The 24,806-nt window shown below is 36.4% G+C and overlaps 1 protein-coding gene across 6 annotated transcripts in view; it reads right to left on the bottom strand.

Annotated features, from left to right (window-relative positions):
- DNAH12 (dynein axonemal heavy chain 12) overlaps window positions 1–24,806 on the bottom strand; it is a 56,955-nt gene that overhangs the window by 625 nt on the left and 31,524 nt on the right. For all 6 annotated transcript variants that reach the window (XM_074549806.1, XM_074549807.1, XM_074549809.1 and 3 more), the window contains exons 43-73: window positions 23,804–23,996; window positions 23,523–23,684; window positions 22,019–22,219; window positions 21,109–21,242; window positions 20,737–20,899; window positions 20,206–20,286; window positions 19,212–19,388; window positions 18,717–18,848; window positions 18,206–18,295; window positions 17,102–17,242; window positions 16,729–16,970; window positions 16,247–16,394; window positions 15,202–15,347; window positions 14,578–14,792; window positions 13,513–13,705; window positions 12,503–12,695; window positions 11,913–12,085; window positions 11,244–11,384; window positions 9,966–10,124; window positions 8,825–8,969; window positions 7,876–8,026; window positions 7,378–7,631; window positions 6,689–6,829; window positions 5,874–6,011; window positions 4,421–4,654; window positions 3,809–3,994; window positions 3,172–3,275; window positions 1,882–2,086; window positions 1,569–1,706; window positions 1,041–1,132; window positions 740–807 (exon numbers count right to left, since the gene is read on the bottom strand). In XM_074549806.1, the coding sequence (XP_074405907.1) occupies window positions 740–807; window positions 1,041–1,132; window positions 1,569–1,706; window positions 1,882–2,086; window positions 3,172–3,275; window positions 3,809–3,994; window positions 4,421–4,654; window positions 5,874–6,011; window positions 6,689–6,829; window positions 7,378–7,631; window positions 7,876–8,026; window positions 8,825–8,969; window positions 9,966–10,124; window positions 11,244–11,384; window positions 11,913–12,085; window positions 12,503–12,695; window positions 13,513–13,705; window positions 14,578–14,792; window positions 15,202–15,347; window positions 16,247–16,394; window positions 16,729–16,970; window positions 17,102–17,242; window positions 18,206–18,295; window positions 18,717–18,848; window positions 19,212–19,388; window positions 20,206–20,286; window positions 20,737–20,899; window positions 21,109–21,242; window positions 22,019–22,219; window positions 23,523–23,684; window positions 23,804–23,996 (4,940 nt within the window). The remainder of the gene's footprint in view (window positions 1–739; window positions 808–1,040; window positions 1,133–1,568; window positions 1,707–1,881; window positions 2,087–3,171; window positions 3,276–3,808; window positions 3,995–4,420; window positions 4,655–5,873; window positions 6,012–6,688; window positions 6,830–7,377; window positions 7,632–7,875; window positions 8,027–8,824; window positions 8,970–9,965; window positions 10,125–11,243; window positions 11,385–11,912; window positions 12,086–12,502; window positions 12,696–13,512; window positions 13,706–14,577; window positions 14,793–15,201; window positions 15,348–16,246; window positions 16,395–16,728; window positions 16,971–17,101; window positions 17,243–18,205; window positions 18,296–18,716; window positions 18,849–19,211; window positions 19,389–20,205; window positions 20,287–20,736; window positions 20,900–21,108; window positions 21,243–22,018; window positions 22,220–23,522; window positions 23,685–23,803; window positions 23,997–24,806) is intronic.

Here is a 24,806-nt window from a genome sequence, read left to right as displayed (position 1 = left end):
TAAGTAACATCTTTAAAGGTCAATAAAAATGCAAAATTGTTTTGTGAGCAACAGAATAAAATTATCTGGCTTTTTCTTGTTGTGTTTTCTTGTGTTCTTAAACCCTACTAATTTAGCTAAAATTTATTTTCAGGACTCGACGCCCTCCTGTGATTCTACCAGCTTTTTAATACTCAAAGACACATTAAAAACTGAATAGTTAATACATAGCTTATACATGAGTTTTTCACAGCTCTACAAGAATTCCCATCTAATTGCCAGAGAATCTAACTGCAATTCAAGTCATCTGAGACCCAAGGACAGAACTCTGCAGGAACTCTTTGTATGCCCAGATTTCTTCCATGGAACTTGTGCAAAGCATAAAATCATGAAAGGCTGAATAAATTCATCCAACCTCAAGAGAAGGCACAAGCAGAGAAAGTGGCAAATATTAATAATGCCTATTTGCTAACACTTAGGGTGCAGCAGTTGCAGTAGTAAGTCCTGATTTTGTGCATAAATAAAAACAAGGATTTACTCCTCTCAATCAAAGAAAAGAGTTGTGAACATTATCTTACTAGTAGGAAAGACAGCTATCACAGAGCTAAAAATAACCTGAGCAAACCTTGCTAAATCACATAAGGTAAAAGAGTTTCTGTAAATCTGTGAAATGTTCTCCTCAGTGATCTTCAGTAAAAAAAGGAAACCACTGTTGCAATTTCTCATTGAACAGCTCACACATCAGAGAAATCATCCTCACCTGGCTTTATCCAAATGATGGGCATGGCATCAAAGAGCACTTTGGGATACTGCTCAGTTAATATTCCCCTGGAGAGAGACAGCAACAAAGTCATTGTTTGTGGCTTGAGGGGTTTGGTGAGTGTTTTTTGGTTGCTACTTGCTTGTTTGTTTTTATTTCCCCATTTCCATGCATGAAAGAGTACTTAATTTAGTGTGTTATTTCAATAATATGAAAAGTATCACTTAAATTACTTAAACCAGTCTTGCTTGAGCACTGAATAAAGCTTTCCAGAACCAGAGTAAAACATTTGGCTACTGACTTGGCCCTGTCCCAGCGAGCTCCATCTAAAAATAATCCATGGACGTAAACACCATCCTCTGGTGCAGTATCAGCAGTATCCTTAGGAATAACCTGCAGGAAAGAAGTGTTACAAGTCATTAAACTCTCACAGCTCTTTGATTTTTGAGCTATTATGCCAATTTTTTGACCAAACCAAACGGAGAATAATGTAGTAAACCCTCCTTTTCAATGCTACTTTTGTAACCCCTCCTTTTCAATGCTACTTTTATATATATCTGTAGAAACAGCAGACTTCTCTGGCTTTGTTAATTATCTTTCTTGTAGGTTACAAAATGAGGCTTTAATTACACAGAAAAATATACACAGTTTCCTTGAGTGGAGTTCTGGGTCCAGTGATAGAATTGCTTTTAATCACTTTGAGAATTATTTAGCCTCCCACTCCTAACAAATACATGCCTTCACACTGCAGTCAGTTGCAAAATGAATCTTCCAGGTAGGATTTATTTACTCCATCTCACCACAACATCAATTTATACTTTATCCATACCTCAAATTCATATCCCAGAAGGTCAATAGGGATCCTGTGCTTCCTGGCATAGTTTTGCATGGCTCCAGTTAGGAAAGCTTGAGTAAAATAGAATCCTGATAGCCAAAAAACAGCAGGCTTCCCTAATTCATACCAGTCCTGGAGAGAGGAAAGCAATACATTGAACAACCAGAAAGAGAGGAATCCCATCCTCTTTGACTATTTTCTACATAATTGTACTCAGAAAATCTAAACAAAGCCTATCACTCCTTATCACACAAATCATATGGAAAAGCAGATTGAACAATTGGCAGCACTGCCACTTGTACATTACCTGTAAGAACTTCAGCCTTGCCAGCAAATCAACAATATAGCTCCCTAGTGGTTTTAGACTTGGGTATGAATGCTGTGCCCACTTCTCAGGAACTTTTCCAATCAGGAGACTGCCAGACAGAGCCTCCAGTGCAGCATCCATAACAACCAGTCCTTTAATGGCTTTCTTCAGGTTAATTAGTGTAATGCGAATAGTTCGGATTAAACTAGAATTAAAAAACAAACAATTTTTCACACATTCTGCATGATTTGTTAAACATGACTGTGTCACTGGAAAAAACTAAAAGAAGTGGATTATGGAGGCATCTATAGAACTTTTCTAGCTTTTTTAATCTATATATCTATATAGATATCTGCACAATAAGCCATGTCTGTAAAGTCATGGATTCGGGCAGATTTATTTAAGACTACAAACAGTAATAAATTCTTTTGTTTTCTCTGATATCCTGATTTTTTTTTTTTTAGAGGATAAATTTGGAACTCCACATGTATCCACTATATTATAGATGAAGGAAAAAGGTTTTGATTGCAAAAGAAGAGGGTGTGCAATAAGGATAACTTGGAGACTTAAGGCCAGAGAGCATTTGGGAGAAAATTAAGCAGGAGAAGAGAAAAATAGAAAAGAAGGAAGACAGAGAAAAACCAGAAAGAAGGAATAGGCAGGCAGGTGAAGATAAGAAATAAAATTAGGAAACAAAGTCAAAAATTTGACTGAGGACACAAGGAGAAAAATAAATTCAATTCTAGGTTTGTAGTCTTAGAAGAATAATTGTGAAAATTAGGCATAGGGGAAAAAACATCGGAAAAAGAGGGAAAAAATTCAAACAGAAGCACATGAGAATATTAAAAAACAAAAATATCTCCATTACATAAAACATTTAATAAACTATAACTGTGCATGTGGAGGTTCTAATTCCTTTACCTTACAGGTCAGAAATATGAGGAAAATAAAATAAAATTAAGGTCATGATGGTGAAAGAGAAAGCGAAGTTAAAAAAATATATCTATATATTGTTTGCATTCTCTTTTCCCAGTACTTCCTCATACTCCCTTTTCTCTTTCAGTTAATTTTGCCTCACATCTTGCCTATTATTTTTCCTGACATCTATCCTACACTCTGACTCTCCACAAGGAGCAAGGGTGTTTGGACTGCAGGTATCACTGCAGGCAATTAGAAGGGAACAAAGAAATATTTCACACACCACAGGGCTTACAGAATATGATTTGCAAGAAATATTTTTCTGTGAATGGAATGATTTCTGGTAAATTTAATAAAATAGAACATTCTTACTGGTTAAATCTTTCCATTTCTTGCACCAGCACAGTGTTCATACTTTCTTCATATCTCACTGGATATTTAATTAGGCAACTTTCAATGTCAAAATCCTTTGGAAGCTGTAAATGACAACACATTTGGAAACCATTTCATATATATCACTATGATTATACATTAAGGTGTGCAAATGTGAAAATTTCCAGAGCAATAGAAACCACTAAACTTTCTGATTAGTATCTTAGCAGTACAGGATTCAGTAGTTCAACCTACATAAAAATGTGTAAGATTTTCATGTTCATTTAAAAAAAAAAAACCTAGAATTTTTAATATAATGAAAATTTATTAATATATTTCTATTTATTAATTTTAAAATTGTTCATGTGAATGAATCAACTGTTCTTTCAAGTCCTCTTTGCTGTATTTTCTCTCTTTCTACTGTCTTCTGCCTATTTAATAAAACAAATAAAATTTCTTTCAACTGAAATATAGCTGTGGTCTGTTACAGCCACACAAGTTCTTACTTTCACATTGCACTAAGTTCCTTTCAGAATGCTTTTCTTCCAAGATGAAATCTACTTTACAGTGAAGATTCTAGTTAAGGAATTTCTGCTTTGTAAAAAGATATATTGAAGTAATTTATACAATACAATACCTTGCTGAGAATATCATCTGCAATTGCATACAGAGTGCTGTCACCACCCCCAGACGTTCCCTGAGAACCTCCTCCTTGTGTTAAAATCAGAGATCCAAAGAGGGTCTTGGTTTGCTGAAGATCTTTTGCAATATCCACATTTTCATGCAAGCCAAATACCTCTGGGTGCTGAGTAAAGGGAAGACTCTAGGACAAAAAAGAAAAAAAAAGTCTGGGTGACATAGAGCAGGAGGAATCTCATCCAAGGTTTCTTTAAGAAGCCAAGTGAAAAACTTGAGCTGCAGGTGAGTGAGGACCTTAGAGGCAGGTATTTGCAGGCAGAATTACTGGTGACAGAGCCACCACAGGTATTTGCAGGCAGAAGTACTGGTGACAGAGCCACCACTTCTCACACAGTAAGTCATTTCCACAGAATCTATGCTACACATCCCCCTATCTACTTACTGATTCCCTCTCCAAAACATTTGAGGTCACATCAAGGATCGTACAAGGATGCTGGCAAGAACCTGAGCACACAGTTCATTGTGCTGCAAAACCACCTCTTTAAGCCTTTCAGGATTGCTTTCTTAGCACATCAGTGTAACAGTGCAAAATCTTGTTGCTACTTTTTACCTTAATAAACTCAATGTACTCCTCATATGTGCCTTTGGGTGGAGCATAGTAGTTGCCACTGGGAGAAAAAGTGTACCGAGGGTTCTCGATGATGTCGGGGTTATAGAAATCATCCAGCATGGTCAGCAGCAAACGTCTGTCCCAGTCATCTGTCACTCGCCCTCCATAGTTACACTCACCAGTCAGGTAGGAGACAGCCTCAAAGGGAACGTGGCTGTACTCATTGATGAATAACTGAAACAGAAATAACAGTGCAGGGGATACAATATAAGGAAATGGAGATAGTGGAGAAAGTAATCTTACCCCTAAGGAGTTGCAGCTGGGCCAATTATCAAAGATTAGGAGCAGGCCTGACTTTAACAGGCCCCAGCTGTACCCAATGAGAAGAAGATGCTATAAAAGAGTGGGGTGGCTCATTGAGAAGGGAACTGGAGTCAGTGGCTGCTTTGTGAAGAAGAAAGTGTCAGTGCTCTGAGGAGCTGCCCCTGAGAAACCACCAAGAAGGTGTGAAGCCTTTGCAATGAGGAGACAACAGTATGGAACCGCTGCAATAAGATGACAACAAGAGAGCAGTTCTAGAGACTTGCAGTATCTGCTAAACAACAGTGGGACCTAACAGAATAAAAGGCTGGAAGCTATAGCATGTGTAAGCTGCAGTTTATGGAGTTTTCTTCCTAGGTGCTGGAAACTCAAACTCTTAAATCTTATTTTCAGGTAAAAATTGTTGTTTAAAATCAAGACGAGTTAAGAGCAAAAGCCTCCTATGAGTATCAAAATTACTTAGTCACCCAAGTAATTCTTCAATTATTTACATGTGGATGATTTCTCCAGTTCAGATGGACACTTTTCTGCACCAGAAATAAACATGTGTTTCACTTCATTTATCTTTTAATCTTCCTCCAATCTCATTCATTAACTTCTTGGTAACTTTTTCAAATCTTCAGCCTCAACTTCTGCAATTCAGTTTTAATTCTCCTGACTTTTATACAGAGTGCCTATAAAAGGTTCAAGGTCAAGCAGTGTTCACCATCTCATTTTGGGGAAGGAGAATAGTCTGAGGTTCTGTTAACTACCAGTACACATGTAAAAAAAGTCCCCCTACTAACCACCCTAATAGGTGACTGTCATTGACACGTGCTACCTTGAGAACAGTGAGCTCTTGTACATGACAAATTTAACTTTTATGATACTCACATATATCAATTCTATTCCATATGTCTGTAGAAATTAAGATTTCTGCAGACATATGGAATATAATTAATATATGTTTTTTAATTAAGTTTTTTGTTATTTGTAATTTTGAAAATATTTATACTACGATTGACATTCCTTGGCTTTACAGCTGAAGTCCTGAATATCTGTGAACATTTGAGGTAACTTCAGTGTATTGCTCCTTGTGACTCCCAGCTGTATTTTGCAAGATCAGAGTTCAGGAGGTAATGAGTGATTTTACCTGCAGCTGTCTGATACTGATTCTCAAATCAGATTCATTAAATCCATAGGGTATATTCCAACCAAGGGGCCCAAACTTCCTTCTCTCCTGAACAAGAGCATGGAAGAAGCAAACTCCAAATAGTAATTTCTCCCATACCTTTGAGAAAAGCAAAAGAAAAATGTATTATTAACTAGTCTGTAAGTTCATGGTAGTCTGCAAGATGTGCAGTGAGCACCCTTGGATTACCACTCTCCACCCAGGTATAAATCCAGGTCACTGCTCAGAACCTTGTGGTTTTTGCCCAGGGAACAAGTGCACACACAGTGCAACAAATGCAAGCACATTTAGCCAGTTCCTCAAGCACCATGATATTCTTTAATGTACAGGGCAACTGACTTCATAAGAATTCCAATAGCACAAGGTATTTATTTTTAAGGTTCATTAGATTAACAAAAAATACAAATGTATTTTTAAAGCAAGTCCTTAGGTGCAGTCACACCTATGTATATTGATAACTCTTATCTCTGATCCCACTGTTTTTCACTTCCTTCCCAGGTAATGATTAGCTAAGGTGTTCACCAGGTATCAATAAGATATATGGGCACTGCAATATTTGGTCCCTGGTAGCAAGAAAAGGTCTCCTCAGAGTTTATCTCAGTAACAACAGACATGCCTTTCTAATCAATGCTCAGAGTCCATGTACATTGTGTACTATGTGTGTGTAGCATGTCAGGGATTTAATAAAGCCTAAGAAACCATGTAAAATATTGCTATGTGAAATTGGATAACAAAACCCCAAAGTCCAAAATCTTCTCAAGAGACAGGCACATTACCAGCTCCTTCCCAGGGCACCCAGCAAAGAATTCAGGATCAGAAATAGGATCAGAAAGAAATGACTGAAGCAGGTTTAACCGCAGACCAGTAGGAGGCTCATTTGTCATCTTCACACCATTCTGCAGAATGGTTACTGGAAACTAGAAATAAAACCCAGCAATACAGCATTCAGAGAGTGTGGAAATGATTCTATATTAACAATATACTATTATTCTGTGTTTTTCACATTAACAGCTATCTGCAAGAAATTACATTTTAAAGGCCAACAGCTTATAAAAAAAATTCTTCAAGGCATCAAGAAAGTAAGATTACTGTAAATAACAAACGTGTATTTTAAAATGTTTTCTTGGTATTCAACACTTCACAGATAACATGCAAGAATAACTTTTTAAATTTATGTGAGAGCAAAGAAACACTCTTAATCATATATGTTGACAGACTGGAGTTTCATTGAATAGTACACAAAATATTGCACATCACAGCATCAAAATATTACAAAGGAAGCTTGATGTTATCATATTTATAATTATTTTTAAATGTCCTGTCTTGGTTAAATTATCTCTTCAAAGCCTCATTGCCTTTCAGAGAAGTTTTGTATTATCAGCTCATTGAGGTATACAAAAATTCCCTAAAAATGCCACCAACTTTCCCTATCCCTAAAACAGAGATTGTAGGGCCATGCATATACCTTTGGTGAAGGGTAACTTGTAAGCCAAAGTCTGAATTCTGGGTGACATTTTTCACTGTCAAACTCCTCACATATTTTCTCCAGCATTGGCATCCAGGAGACAGCTAAATGACAGTTTTGTAAACAAACCCATGTTCCTTCTTCCATTCCTGTTTGAATCATTTTTGTAGCTATTGGTCCTTGCCCTTGTCCTAACGAGATGGACTGAAACTTATCTCCCACCATGTCTTTGTCATTTGCCAGTTTCAGGAGGCCTTGAACAGAAAGAAGCATAAGATTTTAGCACTCATATATTAAAAAGAAGTTATGTCAGAAAAAAAAATTGAAAAACTTCTTTTACTGTTTTGTTTACATGTATATACAAATTAGCATTTTGAAGGGGCACAGAATTCTACCAGTCTGACACAATGCGCTCAAATCTACTTGCAGAAAATGGAAAAGAATCCTCACTGTGTATTGAAGGGGAATTTGAGGTCCCTACTTTCTGTGTGTACTCACTAGACATGGGATCTGCTCCTGGAGACAGCACAAATATTAAAGGGGCTGTAGCAGTTGAATCTAAGTAACTTTTTGCTAGATCAAAAGGTGGTGGCTCTACAAATTTCTTCCCCAGTTTTTCAGTGACAAATGTTGTTACAGCTGGACCAATCTGGTAAAAAAAAAAGCAGATACAAACCATGAACATAGATATAACTGCAGATTTGACAATGTCTTTTATGCCAAATTCCCAACCCTGAAGACACCTCTCTGATCTGCAGAGATTTGAGACCACTCTTGCAGAGTGATCCAAAAGCATCTTGTTGACACCTCTCTCCTTATTTTTTCCTTACAAGAGGAATAATAATGTTTTTAGAAAATAAAGAATAGCATACCTTGTATAAATAATATTAAATAACATTTAGACCTTGAGTCAGGCTTTTCCTAATGTGGAGGACAAGCACATTCTCCCTTAGGACATATTAATGTCATTATTTTTAATTAATTCAAGGGAGCAGTTGCAATATGCCTTAAATTCTAACATTGATAGCTCCTAAAGAAAATGCAATACAATCTGCTAAGAGCACCAAAGGCAGAATTTGTTGAAAGTTCATCTTGGTCATTCGAATCAACACATTTCATCTCTTTTTGCCTTAATTATCATTTGCAGGAAAGCACATGGTATTAGATAACCTGTGTATTTTTTCAGGCTAATATGTCCTGTCCTCGAGTATATTGAGTGCACTAGGAAACAACCTAGGCATGAAAAAATATTTCAAGAGAGCCAGAGCAATGAGAATCATTAAATCACATCAGAAAGAAAGATTTCAGCTGATGCTTGAGGTGTTTGTATTGGTCACTTGAAAAATAAGAACAGCATTTACTTTCTTAATTAATATAATGAAGAACAGATTAATTACTGGAAGATGCATAGCACAGTCTACAAACACTCCATAACAGATCATTTTACCTTGTCTGGTCGTAAGCACCGAAGAACTATCATCTTCTGTATTTCACTGAATGTATTATTCAACTCTTCTGGTAATGGTAAGTTTTGAGGCTCTTTGCTATCATACATTTTTTGCCATTCACGTATATTTTCAGAGACATGACTCCTAGAGGAAAAAAACCACAAGTACTAGAAATACCTGGAGTCTTTTTTTTAATGTTTATCAAAGGAAAATTACACTGGACTGTCATTTAAGACACTTGATATCTATGTCAGAAAATAATCCTACAGTTGAGCTTCTCAATGCTGAATGCTGAAAAATCTCTTTCCACCATGCTGCTGAGGAGAGATTCCACCTGAAATGTTCCAAGCTGACAGTAAGTTCTGTCTGTTTCTCCAGGCAGCTCTGCTTACACCTTCATAGATCTGGGGGAATTTTCTGCCTCCACTAGTTCAGGAAAACACCACAATTTAACTGAAAAAAATTACCAGGAAATTCAACTAGGAAAAAAACCAAACTGTTTTCCTTCACTTAACATGCAGAGTATGTCCTTGGCAATGGGAAAACTCTCAGATTACTTAAAGGTGGGATCATCATCCACATTGCCACTTGTACTCCAAAGGGGCTGAACAAAAAACAACCTCAAAGAACTTCTAAGAGAGCAGTGTTACTGCATTCAGATCAAAATGTTCCAAATATTTGCACTTAGCTAATTTATGGAAGTCTTGTACAGCCATGTTGTCTCCAGAATTTAGTGCTAAATTCTATTTAAACTCAGAGAAATTGTGCTGAGTTCAGGAGAATAGAGTTTACTAGAAATACTCCTTCCCCAGAACTACAGTGGAATTCTGCTACATCTACCATCTCTGGCTTTCACTGAACCCTTAAATCACTGTTTCTTTACTGTGAAGACATTTTGGAAGAAAAAATTCTTTAGGCAATGCCTCAAATAATTAAAAAAATAGTTTTATTACATAATATTATAAATAGTGATCTGACTGATTGGATTAAGTGAAGCAAACATGACAATGAAAAAAAGGGGCTGGTTTCATGCCCTTTGCATTCTGGTACTCATTTGGAAAACATAACAATCATTTCTTTCAGCATGTTACATATGTATTGGTCAAAACCAATTCAGGCCAATTCACATCAGTATTTTACCTCAATCTTCCCATCGCTGGGAATTCACTGGCACGACACAATTCATCCCAGCTCTTATCTGACAGCCAAGATGGATCTGGATTCTTGTGCTCATTCTTGAGACCCACACCTCCAGTTAGTAAGAACATAAACTCTTGATGTTCTATTTCTTTATTAGCCCTATATATATTAAAAAAAAAACAACCAGTAATTGAGATATGATTTTACATAATATAAACAGTGGTTTTAAATGAATTACACTTCACTGCCCTTTAGGAATGCTTCTACTTCAGTAAGAGCTGAGATCAGATCTCAATATTCTATTTAATTAAAAAACTACATGGTAAAAATGTCTGATTAATACTAAAGTAAGGGTTTCAAGAGATAAATCTTAGAATCAATTGATTGTTTATGCTGGAAAAGACCTTTAAGATCAAGTCCAACCATTAACTCAGCAATGCCAAGCTATCACTAACCCCTGTCCCTCAGTGCCACATCTGCACAGCTTTTAAATGCCTCCAGGGATGGCACTGCCCTGAGCAGCCTGTTCCCGTGCTTGTCAGCACTTTTGGTGAAGAACTAATACCTGCTTTTCTTTTTTTTAAAGTGCAATTATTTCTGCTTTTTAAAGGCTTTGCAAAAAACAATGCATTCTACAATTACAGTACCCTTACAGATTGGCCCAGGAAGAACATCCATGTACAGATGAGTACACACTGCAATTAATTAAGTATGCACATTGTGGTTGTGCAGTTTTGAACCTGTCATTCCTTTCATAATGTATTCACACAAAATTAGGAAGAGAAAAATAAAAAGCTGGTAGAAAGGAGAAGACTGCATCTGAAATCACATGATGTTATGCAAAAGGGTAACAGACAGAGAAGAGAAAAAATGACAAACAAAGACAAAAACCTAGGAGTTGTTGCCATTACACATTACTGGCCAAGTTTTCTTTCTAAAAAGTTCTCTTAAATAACAGAAATTGTTTTTGACATAAGTAATGTCAAAATGTATGTAACACTGCCTAGATCCTTTAAATATAGATTTATCATGGACAAAACCATTGACAAATAGGCACACTTGACACACTTTTTTTTCATAGTGTCCTGAAGTAGTGATCCATGCACTCACACACTCTTCCATTTTTTAATATTATACATCTTAGCCCAAAGTATTCATGACCTTGCTCCAAAGGCATAATTATCAATGTGCACAAGAACATTCCATTTCATCACTACCTGCTTCCATGAGAAAATCATTCGTTTCTGTTTGTAAGAGACTTGACAAAAATGAGCTTACATGAGCAGATTACAGCACAACAGAAATGAGAAGAGCAGCTTGTCTGTTTCAAACAGTGAACGACAGACTTGGCAGTACAGATTGTAGGTGAAGTGGTCATTTAGATATTGAAGTCGCTTCTTCAAAACTTTGGATTTATTACTAAAAAGAAAAGAAGTGATAAACTGAGACTTCAAATTGAATAACATATACAATCCTCAAGAAATCTCATTTCTTTAGGGTTGCATAGGATTTATATCAGATCCACAGACTCCACGAGGGACTTAGGTGGCAGTTTCCCCAAAATTTCAACTCTAGTCCCTGACTTTTAAAAAGACTGTAGCACTTCTAGAAGTCCCAAGCAAAATAATAAGTTGAAATCAATTTGCTACAGTTGAGTGGTGGCACTCAGTCTTCAAAATGGAGCCTATTTCAGAACCTGACATCACACTAAGTCACATTCTTAAAAGTACTTAAATATAGCACATCCTTACAGTTCATCTTATGTTTTAACAGTAACCAGAAAGATAAATGAATTCATTAATAAATCCTATTTTCCTTCAAAATCCTGCATTTAAGGAGGCAAACTGTTTCCAGAACTGTTTCATTCTCTTCTTATGAATAGTTTTCTCCACTATTCATAAGAAGAGAATGAAACCCCTTTACTTTCTGCAGAGAGACCCTCTCTACCTGTCGTGGATGGAGCTGACGTAGAGGCTGACAAACCAGCTGAGCGAGTACTGGTACATGGGGTCGATGTTGGCCAGGTCGGCGATGCTGAAGAAGAGCACGGCCGAGTGCTGCGCCACGGGCCGGTACGCCTCCCGCGACTCCGCGATCTTCAGCTCCGTCTTCTCTGCAATCTGCACAGCAACACCACGCCACAAACAACAGCTTCTAACAGGTGTAATGCTCTTCTTGTTCTAGAAAATGCTATTCATAACAGCATTTCTGGAATAGTTCCATGCAGCACTGAAACACCAGAGTAAAGCGTGTTTCTGCTCCACCCCAGTAGGTAAAACGAGCGCTTGGCCCTACCCCAGTGCTGCCTGATCCATTTACCTGCACTACAGATACACAGACTTTAAAACATTTTTAAGACTGAATAAACTACCAGTGAAGATTATAGAACAGATCCAATTGTATTTCTCTTTCCATTTCACAAGTACAGAATTTGCTCCTTGTGCTATGCATCCAAATCAGAGACCTTCTGCTGGCTGCAAATTTTAACATGTAATGTCTCAGTATTATTGAGGGAAGCACACATACATACTCCTTACCTGCTGTTTCCTTGTGATCTCATTAGACATGACTTTGGCAGAATCCAAGATCTGGATGGCAGTCTCATCTTCCAGAATATCACCTTCAGATGACTCTAAAGTTTCTAAAATTTTCTTCTCAATTTCTTGTAGATTCTTTTTATTGGCTGCGGACTGAATAATGAGAGCATTTCTTTCCTCTTCTAAATCTGGCCTAATGAAGAAAAACACAAAAACCAAAATCAGTCAATGCTCATCTTGCACTGACTGCAAAAGAAGCCCATGAAAATTACTCCCTCTTCCAATAGGAAGTTTTTATGAATATTCTTTTCAGTTTAAGGAGGTTTATGGTGTTTAACATCTATTTATATTGGTGAGTATAGATTTCTTCCCATTACTTCTAATCAGTACTTGGAAATGTTGGTCTAATCTTTAACATCTTAGCATTTTGAAAATGGCACTACATCCTATTTTTCCTTTATTGTATCTCTGCTGCCTAAAAAAACCCACCAAGTGATACACAGAGCCAGTTTACTGCTGGAACACTTCTGTTAGCAATGAGTTTCCCCAGTTACACAGAATGCCTGTCCAAACCAGATACGTTTTCTCTGTGCCTCTGTGAGGGCTCAGATATGATCCATAATCAGTTTCAGAGGTACTTTGCATTTATTTCATACAAAATTAAAATTAAATCCTCATCGTTCTACACCTTTGTCTGGCAGTTCAGTCACATTGAAAAAATAACAGTAATGATTCAAATAATATTTACAAAGTTTTCTAATATTCGAGGAATATTTCAGGAGAAAATTGCCATGAAAAAACAATGATCTCACATCACCTATTTTTAATTAACTTCTGGACACTTACCCCTAATAAACTTTTTAAATAATAAAATTTTAATTTAAAGCTGTTACTGAGCAACATTCATACCGTGTAACATCCATTATTTTATACAATAAATTAATTTCCCATTTTCTGGGAATTATGCCATAAAAACCTTTCATGGCTGTTTACCATAAAGAGAGACTTACCTCTCTTCTGCTACAACAATACCTAGCAGCTGGTCTTCAAGTCCCTCTGGTGTTATCATAAAATTGAGCAATAAAACTTTTGTAGCAAGTTCAGGCAAATAGTGTGGATTTCTTAGTTTTGTGGTAATAAAAAACTTGAAATCACTGGAATACTCAATAATGCTGTCCCCAAGCCTGATACACTCCATACCTCCTGAAGTTAAGAAGAGAAACATTAAGAAAATTTATCTACTCCGATTATTCATAGGAAAAAAATACTTCTGTCATTAGATAAAAACAAACTTCTCACCAATGACAAATTTCCTGAGAAGTAAAAATTATTAAATATATCTGAGAGTCTGAAAAATTCACAGAGACCTCAATGAGGCCACTTATCCCTCTCAGCAGATGAAATCAAGTCAATCCTATCCCTACAGTATTCCAATTTGCATATACAAAAACTAGAGATGCCAACAGAGAGCTGCGGAATTATTCCCAAATATTCTATTCTTACAGACTATTCTTTCATTGAATTACTTGTCTGAAAGAGGAAACCACAAAGAAAAAAAAGTGTTTGAGCTTTACTTTCCTTTTGTTTTTAATTCTGAACATGAAAAGACAATCTAGGTAAGAAGGAAGGGAAAATATAAATTTCTTTATGTGCACTTTTCTGTCACCTAACAAGAGGAAAAGCTGAAAACCAAATTCATAGCTACTTGCTAAGTACAGTGAAAACTATGCCTTAAGCAAATTGTCTTGACAGCTTTATTTGCTTTATTTGTGCAAAATTTAACAATTATTATCATCAGACTAAAACATATGAAAATGAACGAGAAAAACCATTTCACTGACAATGTTTCCTCCACAGAACTTCTTTAGTCTCCTATAGGGATTTCACATAAAACCATTTTCATGATAGGCAGGAATGACATTTATTAAAAAATAAAACCTCAGACTCTTGTGCAATTACCATTCTCTTACCAGAGGCAGAATTAAGGCAAGAAGAGAGCAATATGAAAAACATCAGGACTAGAAACTGAACATTAATGTCCTCTCCTTCAGGGTTCTAAAGGAATTCTGCTGTACCTTGTTTAAATGTCTGTTTAAGCAGCAAAGGTTCAAGAGATGGGTCTAATTCTTCCCCAACATTTTCCAGCAGCAGAGGAGTCCCAAACTGAATGCAGTTCTCCACAGTTCTCATATAATCCGAGTCACTGATCTTGATAACGTTCAGACGGTTGTCCTTCTCAAAATTCTTGATCCATTTATTTGCTTGACCTTGAGGATCAATCATTAATGGCCTAGAAAACACAGGATAGTTTTCTCACTGCTTGCAGGCATTTTCCAAAATTTTAAACTATTTTACATGTTTCTGTATTAGACTGTCGAGGAGAAGTGATAAAATTTAATTATGTTATTTTAAGATATCAGTGAATATTGGATGCATAACTGTTTTACAATAATTTGAAAAGTAATAGCAGAAATAGCTATAAAAGTTGCAAAAAATGTTTAACAGTTTTCATAAAATAACCAGAATACAGAATTCTTGTAAAATATTGTTCTACCTCCCCCCTGGAATACAAAGATTCCACTCCTTCTTAAATTATATTGCTCTACAGAAGCTACACTGTTTCCAGATACATTTTTTTTTTTTTTTTTTTTAAGTGGGAACTTGCTTGGATTTGAAAATTAAACCTTTTTGTCACCTACCAACGTCTTGAATTGTCAACAATGACCCCATTGTCTACAGAAAATACATCAGTGGGCAAACCAGCAATATTCCAGGCTCTTATTTTTACTGGGTCACCAAGATTCTTGCTCAAAGAGAAATTCTCAGAACAAGGGATTTCTTTCTCCTGAAAAAGAAGGGGGGAAACCCCAACAAAATAAATGTTTTCCTTTATTCTGGGTTTCTTTATATCTTTATTAAATGCCACTTCTATCAAAAACGACAATGTGCATTTTGTTTTAAGGGACTGAAATAGGTCATGTACAAGTAAAAATCCTGGGGAAAATAAAACCATAATTTCAATAATTAACTAAATTTCCCCACTAAATATATACTGTCCTATCAAATTTTGTAAGATTTGTCCAGTTTTTGGTACATTCATGGAGGGAGGTTTGTTACATAAAGTTATAAATTAAGAAATACATACATAGTTGGAAATACCTAATTAAATCTTCCATTAAGTCAGTACAGTAATCCAGTGCTGATTTGTTACTGTTTCATGCATTTTAAGTGTTTCTAAATCACTTGATTTATCAATTATTTATTTGGTTTATGAATTATGGCATTAGGGTTAGGGTTAAGTGTAAGGGTTAGGGTTCCTGTGTTGAAAGTGTCCCTTTGCAAACCACACAATTAACCATATAATTAACATACAAATATTTGATGGCGTAAGTTACAGAATGTTTTACATTACACATAACTGCATTTTAAATTTATTTATTTTATTTAAAGGAAAAATACACAATACAATGAGATTTTACTTCAGTAACAATCAAGCCTGACAAAATCAATGATGGTCTCTTGTTTCTCATATGCTATTTTGCAGTAAATTATAGGTGCAGGGTAAATTCACTGATTTAATTCAATTCAAATCTACAAAATATTGGATCAGCAGAATTGATCCCATTGCTTTACCCATGAGGTTTACTCGGCTATCATTAGGTAAATCACAAGGGATTTTTGAAGCCTTTTGCAGTTGTCTCAAAAAACCAAAACATTTATTTAACTCTATGACAATCTTCTAACCTTGCACAGTCTGCTCCAATCTTTGGTACAGTCTTGTCGAAATCCAGCAGTAAAAGCTCCCAGATATGCTATTACACCAGCTGATATCAGAATATCACCTGTCAGATTATCATATTCCACTTGAAGATCACATGCAGCTTGATGCCATCTATGACAAGCAGAAAAAAGTCATACTGAAACCTCCACATTAATGATATTGATGTCAAAACCAACTTGGTTTTGTTTATCTTAGCTAAGAATAAAAATATGAAAACCTCATTCATGTATTCTACTCTCATTTTGAAGAGATTTCTGCTACAATTCTCCCAGTGTTGCTGCCCATATTTTTATGCTACAAACAACCAGGAATATTTCAATGTGCAGGACATTCTTTAGTGTTACAGTTCTCAGACAGAAACACAGCATTAAAGGCTTAGAGAACGTAATTTCAAGTTCTATTTCTACAGTTGTTGTTTTATCTCACATTTGAACTTAAAACTGACCTTGTTTTCTCTCCACCAAGGCCTCCAATCAACTTCTCTGCTCGTTCCAGTTTTTTAGCACACAGATCAACCTGGAATTCCAAACGAGCCTTTTCTTCTGTCTTTTCAGCGAAGGTTTTTTCCAAGGCAGCCAAACGCCCTTCAACTTCTGCAAGCTCTGCTCTCTTCTGATTCAACAGCTCCATTGTCACTGCCAAGGACTCCTCTGCCACTTTTAAACGTTCTTTTTTGGGTTCAATCTCCTATTCAATTACAACCAATCCACAAGTGCTTTAGTACATTTGTGTAACTTTATTAAAGTGCAATGCTTAGGGTGAATACACCGAGCAAAGGAAGATTCCATAGCACCAAGGGGCAAGGACCAAAACCACACCTTTGATACCCTGTGAAAGACTTCCATTCCCTTAATCCATTTGCACAAACCCTCTGCTGCTGAGGAAGCTTTGGCCACCACTTGTGGATCAAACTCTGGATTGGTCAGGTACTCGGTCCGGATCTTCTGCATGACGTGTTCCTGGGGAACCAAAGCATTGCAGCCCATCAGGTCTCACAGCTGACACCTCCAAACTGAACTGACTCATTTCTCTACACAATGAAATAACAAAGAACTGTTCCATAATAATTGTTGCAGAAATCTCTGCTCCTTTGGTTGTTTTGATATTGCTGTCATGTTATATAATCTTTTCCTGTTTTCATTCTAATCCTATCCCTACCCTTTCTAATCATGCATTTGCTGTATCTTCCCTGTGGCAGCTCCATAAGCACATTACAGTCACAGAGAAGCCTTCATTTACCCTGCCCCTTGTGCAAAACATACCAATTCCATTATTTGCTATCTTTTTCTCAATACACAACTGTGGGGACACTATAAAATGCATTTCTCCTAATGTAATACAAAATGTAATTGCTTGTGCCTACTTTTGGGGAACAGTTTTATAAAGGGCAAAGAGTATTTTATCAAGTACAAAGCATATTCCATTTCCAATTAATTCAGCAAAGGGCAAGAATCACACTCTTGGATAGTATGACCTTTAGGAGAAAAAATCATATTTGAAAGGTGATATAGCTAGTACATTTCTGCATTTATTGCATATCTGCCAGTAGAATCAACAAAATATTACCCATTTTGTCATCATTCATTTAATCAAAAACAATACAATTAGAAAAAGATGTTAAGAAAGACAGTCAATGGACAGTCAATTATAAAAAGAAGTTTATAATGCTGAATGGTTGATCTAGTAAAACTAGCAACAAAAGGAAAAGGCATAGGAAGGCTGGACATGGATCAAATGTTCATTGGTACCACTGAAAAACCCCAGTCAGCTCCCAAAACAGAGCATGTGAAATGAGGCTAAAAGGACACAGGCTCAGAAGAACCTGATTGCTTTGGACAAATGATGTCTCCAAAAAGCATTTCCTCATTTGTTTTTTTTCCCTGCAAGAAAGTGTCTGGTAAAAATGACTGAAAAAGCCTTACCGGAATGGGTGTCTCAGAACAGGCTTTCAATTCCTTTAGGAAATTAATGTTGCCAAGCATTTTCTGGCTTACACCCCAATAATCCCAAATCTACAAAACATAGTAGAAAATACATTTTCAGGCTTTAAAACAAATACACATACAAAAAATTACAAATCTAATTTAATTAAAATTAATGAATATTTAATACTGATAATCTGGTATCTCCTTGAGATGCCAGTAAAGCAGAAAGTCTGTCAGATCAAACACTTCCTTCCAATCATGCTTTCAGTCAAAAAGTAAACAGTGTTTCAGGGAAGTTATGTATTATCAATTCTCAAGAAATGTGTAAAGCAAATTAAATCTGGCACATAAAAAATTTGGAAAATAAGGAAAGTTTTCAGTAAAATCCTGGGTGGAGGCTCTAAGTACTTACCTACTTTATTGGACCTTGGGCTATCTTGTTTGTTGGATAAGTGTTGGAAAGAGCATGAATTGCATTTTTATTTCAGACTATTGTCTGCGGTTTTACCTTGCCTCCAGATCCTGAAGGATCCGAAATTCTTTCAGGTTTCTTTTCTCTTATGACACAGACAGCAGCCATGACAAGTTTGACACCAGAGGGAGGATTCTTCATTGTTTTGACAACTGCTATATCAGAAGGCTAAAATAAAAAATACATGAAGTATTATGTCTTTCTCAGCACTCAGTAGATGAACTGATAGAAAAAAGAGGAATTATAACACCATTACCAATGAATATAAGTGGTAACAGAGGACTTTTAGAAGGGATGATACAATGTTACCATCATGATTAACAATATCCATCACTATCCTCTAGGCAGAGGAAAAAAAATTAAATAAATGCTAAGAAACTGCAAACTAATGATTAAATAAAATTATGCTTTAAAAATTTCAGGTCAGAATATTTTTGATACACTTTGTGTCATCTCTTCTTTTTCTGAATTCCTACTTCATTTCAGAGAGTTACATAACACTTTCAAATGCTGAAATTTAGATCAGCTTGCCTTCAAAGTGTCAAGAGCACCAATTGCAGCCTCCATGACTGGTAATGCCTCTGCCAGGTCACTCTCACATTCATTTTTCAGTGCCTGAGCTTCTTCAGCTTTTTCTGTAGCAATTTCTTCATCCACTTTAACAATTTTTCTTTTTTCTTCTACTTCTGCAGATTCTACTTCTATAATCTAAAGAAAAACCATGAGTGGGCTTTATTTATATCATGCCACGAATGATCAAATAAACCAAAATTATCTACTATAGAACTTAAGGAATATTGTAAAATATAAAGGGAACATTGAAGATTTTATTATGTTAAGAGCATTCCAATTTTAATATGTTAACAGATAAGTCTTTATCCAACTCCCTTTGCAGTTCTAGGGAAGTGACATTCAGCTTTCTTAGAGATATCACTGTATCTGTAAAAACACTTCAGAATCAGAAACAAGTGTATAACATCAATTAAATCATGCTTTTTTGGTGATACAACAGTCACATACTAAATAAGCATGTATATATTTTTATATACTGGAATTTTCAAAACACCCAAGATTTTTGATCCTAAATCCCACTAAATTCCCAGGATCCTTTCCTCAATCAATAATATAATCCCTGTGCATGCAAAGACAGACCATGCAAACCTGTTCTTGTTTGTTTTGTCATATCTGCTCACATGGAAAAACTACTTGAGGTTTTTGCAATGTTTGTGAATCAACTTGGAAAACCTGATCAATCACTATTAGCATGAAAATTCCTCTAGCATTCTTTAGCATGGAGCTTAGGCAGTGACTGTATTTCCAGAGGATGTGTTTTATATAAAGAATGAAATTTGATTTCTGTTCTAAGGCTATAAACATAAATAACCAGTCTCAGAATACTGGAAACCTCTGTAAACAAGGAGTGAGCTCAAAAACCTCAATTCAACTTCTACTTTCTGAAAGTCACACATCAGTGAAATAAGACACGTGCTTACATTAAAAGCCAAAAGCTTTTGTATAACTCTACCTCCATCATGCTTGCATTTTCTACTTTAGCCTCTTCCAGTTTGGGCTGCAGCTCAATCAATTCCATTTTCATCCTACCAACCTATGCATATACAAAAGAATCAGGAGGGATCCAGAAGGGTCAAGCACAATTTCTAGCAATTCCTTTAAGACCTAGATTTTACCTAATGACTAATTTATGGATTGTTAATGTAACATTCAGTTTCAAACCAAAACATTCCCAAGACTTATTTTAATCTCCTACATTCAATGTCTAATTTTAAGAACTATGATCACTTACAGTCACCTGTTAACCACCAAGGAAATGACAGCTCTGTTCATATACCACTTAACAATATATGTTTAGAGATGTATGGCTTTAGCACAAGTTCTGTGATTGCAGGAAAGAAAAAGCAAAATACATTTGTTAGTTTTACTGCTGAAGATTGAGCTGAACAAAATCTTAAGTAGCACTTTTGACTGACTTCTCCAGCAAAAGACCTGCAGTTGACAAACACTTCCTAATTTCAGTTCCATATTTGTTATACCTCACCTGTGACTCAGCAAAAGCTAGTTTATCTAGCCCATTCACATATTTCTTCTTGGCTTTCATTACACTGTCTCGTTTCTCAGTGAGAAGTCTCTGAAATGCAGCAATAAGCTCAAGATAAGAAGTAGGAGTAACATAATTATGGCGTCCCAGACTTTGTAAAAACCTATTTAAAAAAAAAAAAGTAAGAGTAACTTAAACTTTATTTATTTATTTTTTAGTTTATCACTAGCAAAGTTATGTAACTTTTTGATATAAATTAACAGTTTCAGTGATTTCGTACCATTTTTATGAAGGCAAATAGTTCTGTTAACTTTTAATATATAAATGAGTAGCGTTGAACTTTATGATTGTTTGCAACAGCCATAGACTGACCTTTCAGAGAGGGACAGAACTGAAGTATGGAAGTATTTACAGATGGGCACAACTGCCTGGCGCTCAGTGTCCGTGAGCTGAAGGGTTTCCAGGAACTTACTGGCCACACGTTCAAGGGCATCTTCAGGCCACGGCTGAGGGAGAGTGAGGAAGAAAGAATTTGTAAAATTCAACTCTTAGCAGTCTTCAAATGTTAAATCAAGTTTTCCCATCCAAACCAGCAGAATGAGACACACAAAAAGAATGAGCTGATAAAAGGGTTGGTTAGCTCAGGCAGCAAGGTCAGCACCCATGCAATCTTTTCTGGCAGCTCCTGGTCAATATTCTAGCTCCAAGTACACAGTAACATTCCATCCAAACAGGTCTGGTCTATTCATCCTTTGGCAGAAAAATTAATTGACAGCACTGGGCCAAGCTATGGAGCTAACTGTGCTTTACTGAGAGCAATACTGCTAACATTGATACTATTTCTCCAAGTTTTATTCTGCTATAAAAGATCTACTGATAAACATCAGGATTTGTATTTGCTAGTTGTTCCTACAATGGATGACCTGCTTAATAGGCAGCCACAATTAAAATAATTTTAAAGTCACAATTAAATGGTTTCTCTAGTCCTCTAAAACATACATATTATGTAAAATTACAAATTTCCATCATCAAACTAAGACTATTGATACTTCAGAAACATGTAGCAACAAAATTTAACTTTATTTAGATGTGGAAACGTTGAGATCACACATCAAAGAGCTCCAAAACTATTACAGAAAAGGCTTATGCAATTTTAAAATTTTGGAAAACAAGGAGTACTTATACAAGGAAGATAAAAGAAAATCTAATGCCACTTAGAAATATAGAGCATTAGAGAGCTGAAGCAGATTTTGGAGGAAATAACAGAAACATTCTCCCATACCTGGAACCAGTCAATAGTACAGCAGTTGATGAGCGATGGAAACTGTCTCAGGCGATTGCGGAAAGCGTCTCCAATTGGGCTGAACGCCACCACAATGTGGAGATTTTCTTTGCATAAGTTCACAAAAAGTGCATACAAGGCCAAGGGACTGAGCTCTTCACTTTTATCAGCAGCCTGAGCTGCTGCACGAACACGAACACCCTTAGGAATAATACATAGCATAAAAAATGTTACATAAATTCTCATTAAGCACATCTGAAGTCCTATAGCAATCCTATTAATGGTAGCATCACCAGGAAATTAATTTTTTTAGTGGAAATGAAACAGGCAAAATAAAGTAGAAAACCAGAACAAGTAGTAAATACTGTCTGAGAACAGGATTGCACTATTTATCTGTGACCCTTTCAGCATTTGAATGTGTTCCAGAAATGATCATCTGCTGCTCTGAGCAACAGAGAGTAGATCATAACAATAGAGTAAAAGAAGAATTCTTTGGAGGGAGCAAATTTAAATTAATAAAAACCAACTCTGCTCCAGCTGGCACATTGTGGATAGCTACCAGGTTCCAGCATATAGCCTCTGAATATGTTCACACAAACTATAAAACTGGAAAAGAGCCATATTATTTTAATATTGCCACTATATACCTGGTAAGAATGAAATAGTAACAGAAAAAGATCACAAGAATTATAATCTAACTTCTTTGAAAGATACACGAATTCAGGTATCAACATACTCCATAATTCAAGTGCAAGAAAAACCAGGATTAACATCTATAAAGTGATACAGATATTGTAACAAAGAACATTTGTGTGTGTACTAAGGACCACTTTGAAAATCCACTAGAAGCATACCTACTTAATTTAGTAAAAACATACAGAGACAGGGAGACAGCACAGCATGCAGTTCCAAATATTGTTTGCTAACATTAAGTTTCCAACTTGATGTATACAAAGATTGATGTCTCTCCCTCCCAAATTGCAACTGCTATTGTGAAAATCCAAGCCTGAGTTAATTTTGTTTTTCATTTGCCTGAGTACACTGCATCCTTACTTCTGAGCTAAAGTCATGGAGCACTTTTGCCCATTATGAAATTCTGTCTAACAATGCCCTAGTGCCCCAGAGAGCAGGAGTCTTTGAGAAAGGTAGGCCACGTGTTCCAATAAAAATGTCACATCTTTGCACTTTGCTGGTCAATGAAAACATTGTGATGCACAGTCTTGCCCTACGCAATACACTACAAAAATAACTACAGCCATGGGGTATTTGTGAACAATGCAAGTTCTCTACATGCACAACTTAATGTGTTTGTGAATGGAGCACTAGGTCAGAATTAAAGGTTGCAGCTGGCATAAACTACTCCATAAGTTTACTAAGTTGATTTATCTAAAGTCTCAAAAAGAAGTCACAGATTTAAGTGCAAATGTCCAAAAGCCACGTTTCACACTGAACTGACCAAGTAGATTAAAAGGGAGGTGAAATTAAAGAGAGTTTCTAAAGATACCTCTATAATTTCTTGTTTTTCATCTGCTGCAAAAATATTGGGAACCTCTCCTGTGTTGAGGACACTGTCAATATCTTCCAAAAAACTTTCCTCCTTAATTTGTGCGTCTGTGATGAGAAATACAGTTTTCAAGCGTTGAACGCCTGCACTCTTCAGAAGTTTCTGAAAATGCAAGACAGTAAAAATTGTACATTCCAAAACAAAATTGTACGTTCCAAAACAAAATTGTACGTTCCTTCCTCAAAATTAAATCAAAATGCAGACAGGTTATTAATACTCACTTTGAGATCTTCTCTCCACTCATTTGTACCATAGGTCCTAGAAATCTCTGGCTGAAAAACATGCATTTTTGCCATGAAGGCTGCCAGGCGGGTCAGAGACTGCCGCCCGCTGCCCCCCATCCCGACCAGCAGAGCGTTGCCCCCGGCCTGCTTCAGGATGCGGCTCAGGCGAGACAGGTGCTCCAGCATGTACCTGCAGGGGGAGCACCCCGGTCACCCACAGAGCACAGACACATGGACCTATGCACCCAGAAATCTGGGAAACAAATCAAGGAGTGGCATCTCCAAAACGAGTTTCTGAATGCAGGGTGGGGTGGGGTAGAGAGGAAGAGGAAGAAAGAGAGTGGGCATGAACCACAAAATAAAGTAAAACTTATAATTCTATTATACAAATATCAGTGTGTAGCTAAATTACTGCTAATTGCTAGAAAGAACATGCAGAGGTAAGAACAGGAGTACTGTTAGGATAATTGTGTTAAAGGAAATGAAAAACATTAATTCTCTACTTCAAAATAACAGCAGTAATACCAATTTTAACTTTCTTGAACAATAGCAATTTCAGTATCCTTTTAAAGTAACCACTGGGGGAACATGGTTTATACCAACAAACATCTCCCTTTCCTCCACCTGTGACACTGTTTTGTAAGTTATATGTGGAATTGACATTGGAACATCCTCAGGAAGCAGTATCTGCACATTGCTGAGAGTCCTTGTCAAAACTCAGGCATGATTTATCTCAGAATATGAAGCAAGGCCTATAGGAGAGCCCCTGTTTAAGCACAGGGCATGGGGTAATTAAAGCCAGCTGAGCAGCTATTAAAAGTAGTCTCAAAGAAACTTTCAAACATTTCAAAAAAGATAACTTCTTGTTTATTTTTACTGGTTATAAAAACAAAAGAAACCAATTCAGATGTTCTCCATGAGACAACTCTAAGGCTGCAGTCCAACAGGCTCTCCTGGCTGCTGTTCAGTGAGGTCACTGCAATATTGCCTCTACACCCAG

Source organism: Zonotrichia albicollis, chromosome 12 (assembly GCF_047830755.1).
Source record: "Zonotrichia albicollis isolate bZonAlb1 chromosome 12, bZonAlb1.hap1, whole genome shotgun sequence".
In the NCBI taxonomy this organism is placed as follows: Eukaryota; Metazoa; Chordata; class Aves; order Passeriformes; family Passerellidae; genus Zonotrichia; species Zonotrichia albicollis.
This window is presented reverse-complemented; position numbering and strand designations above follow the sequence as displayed.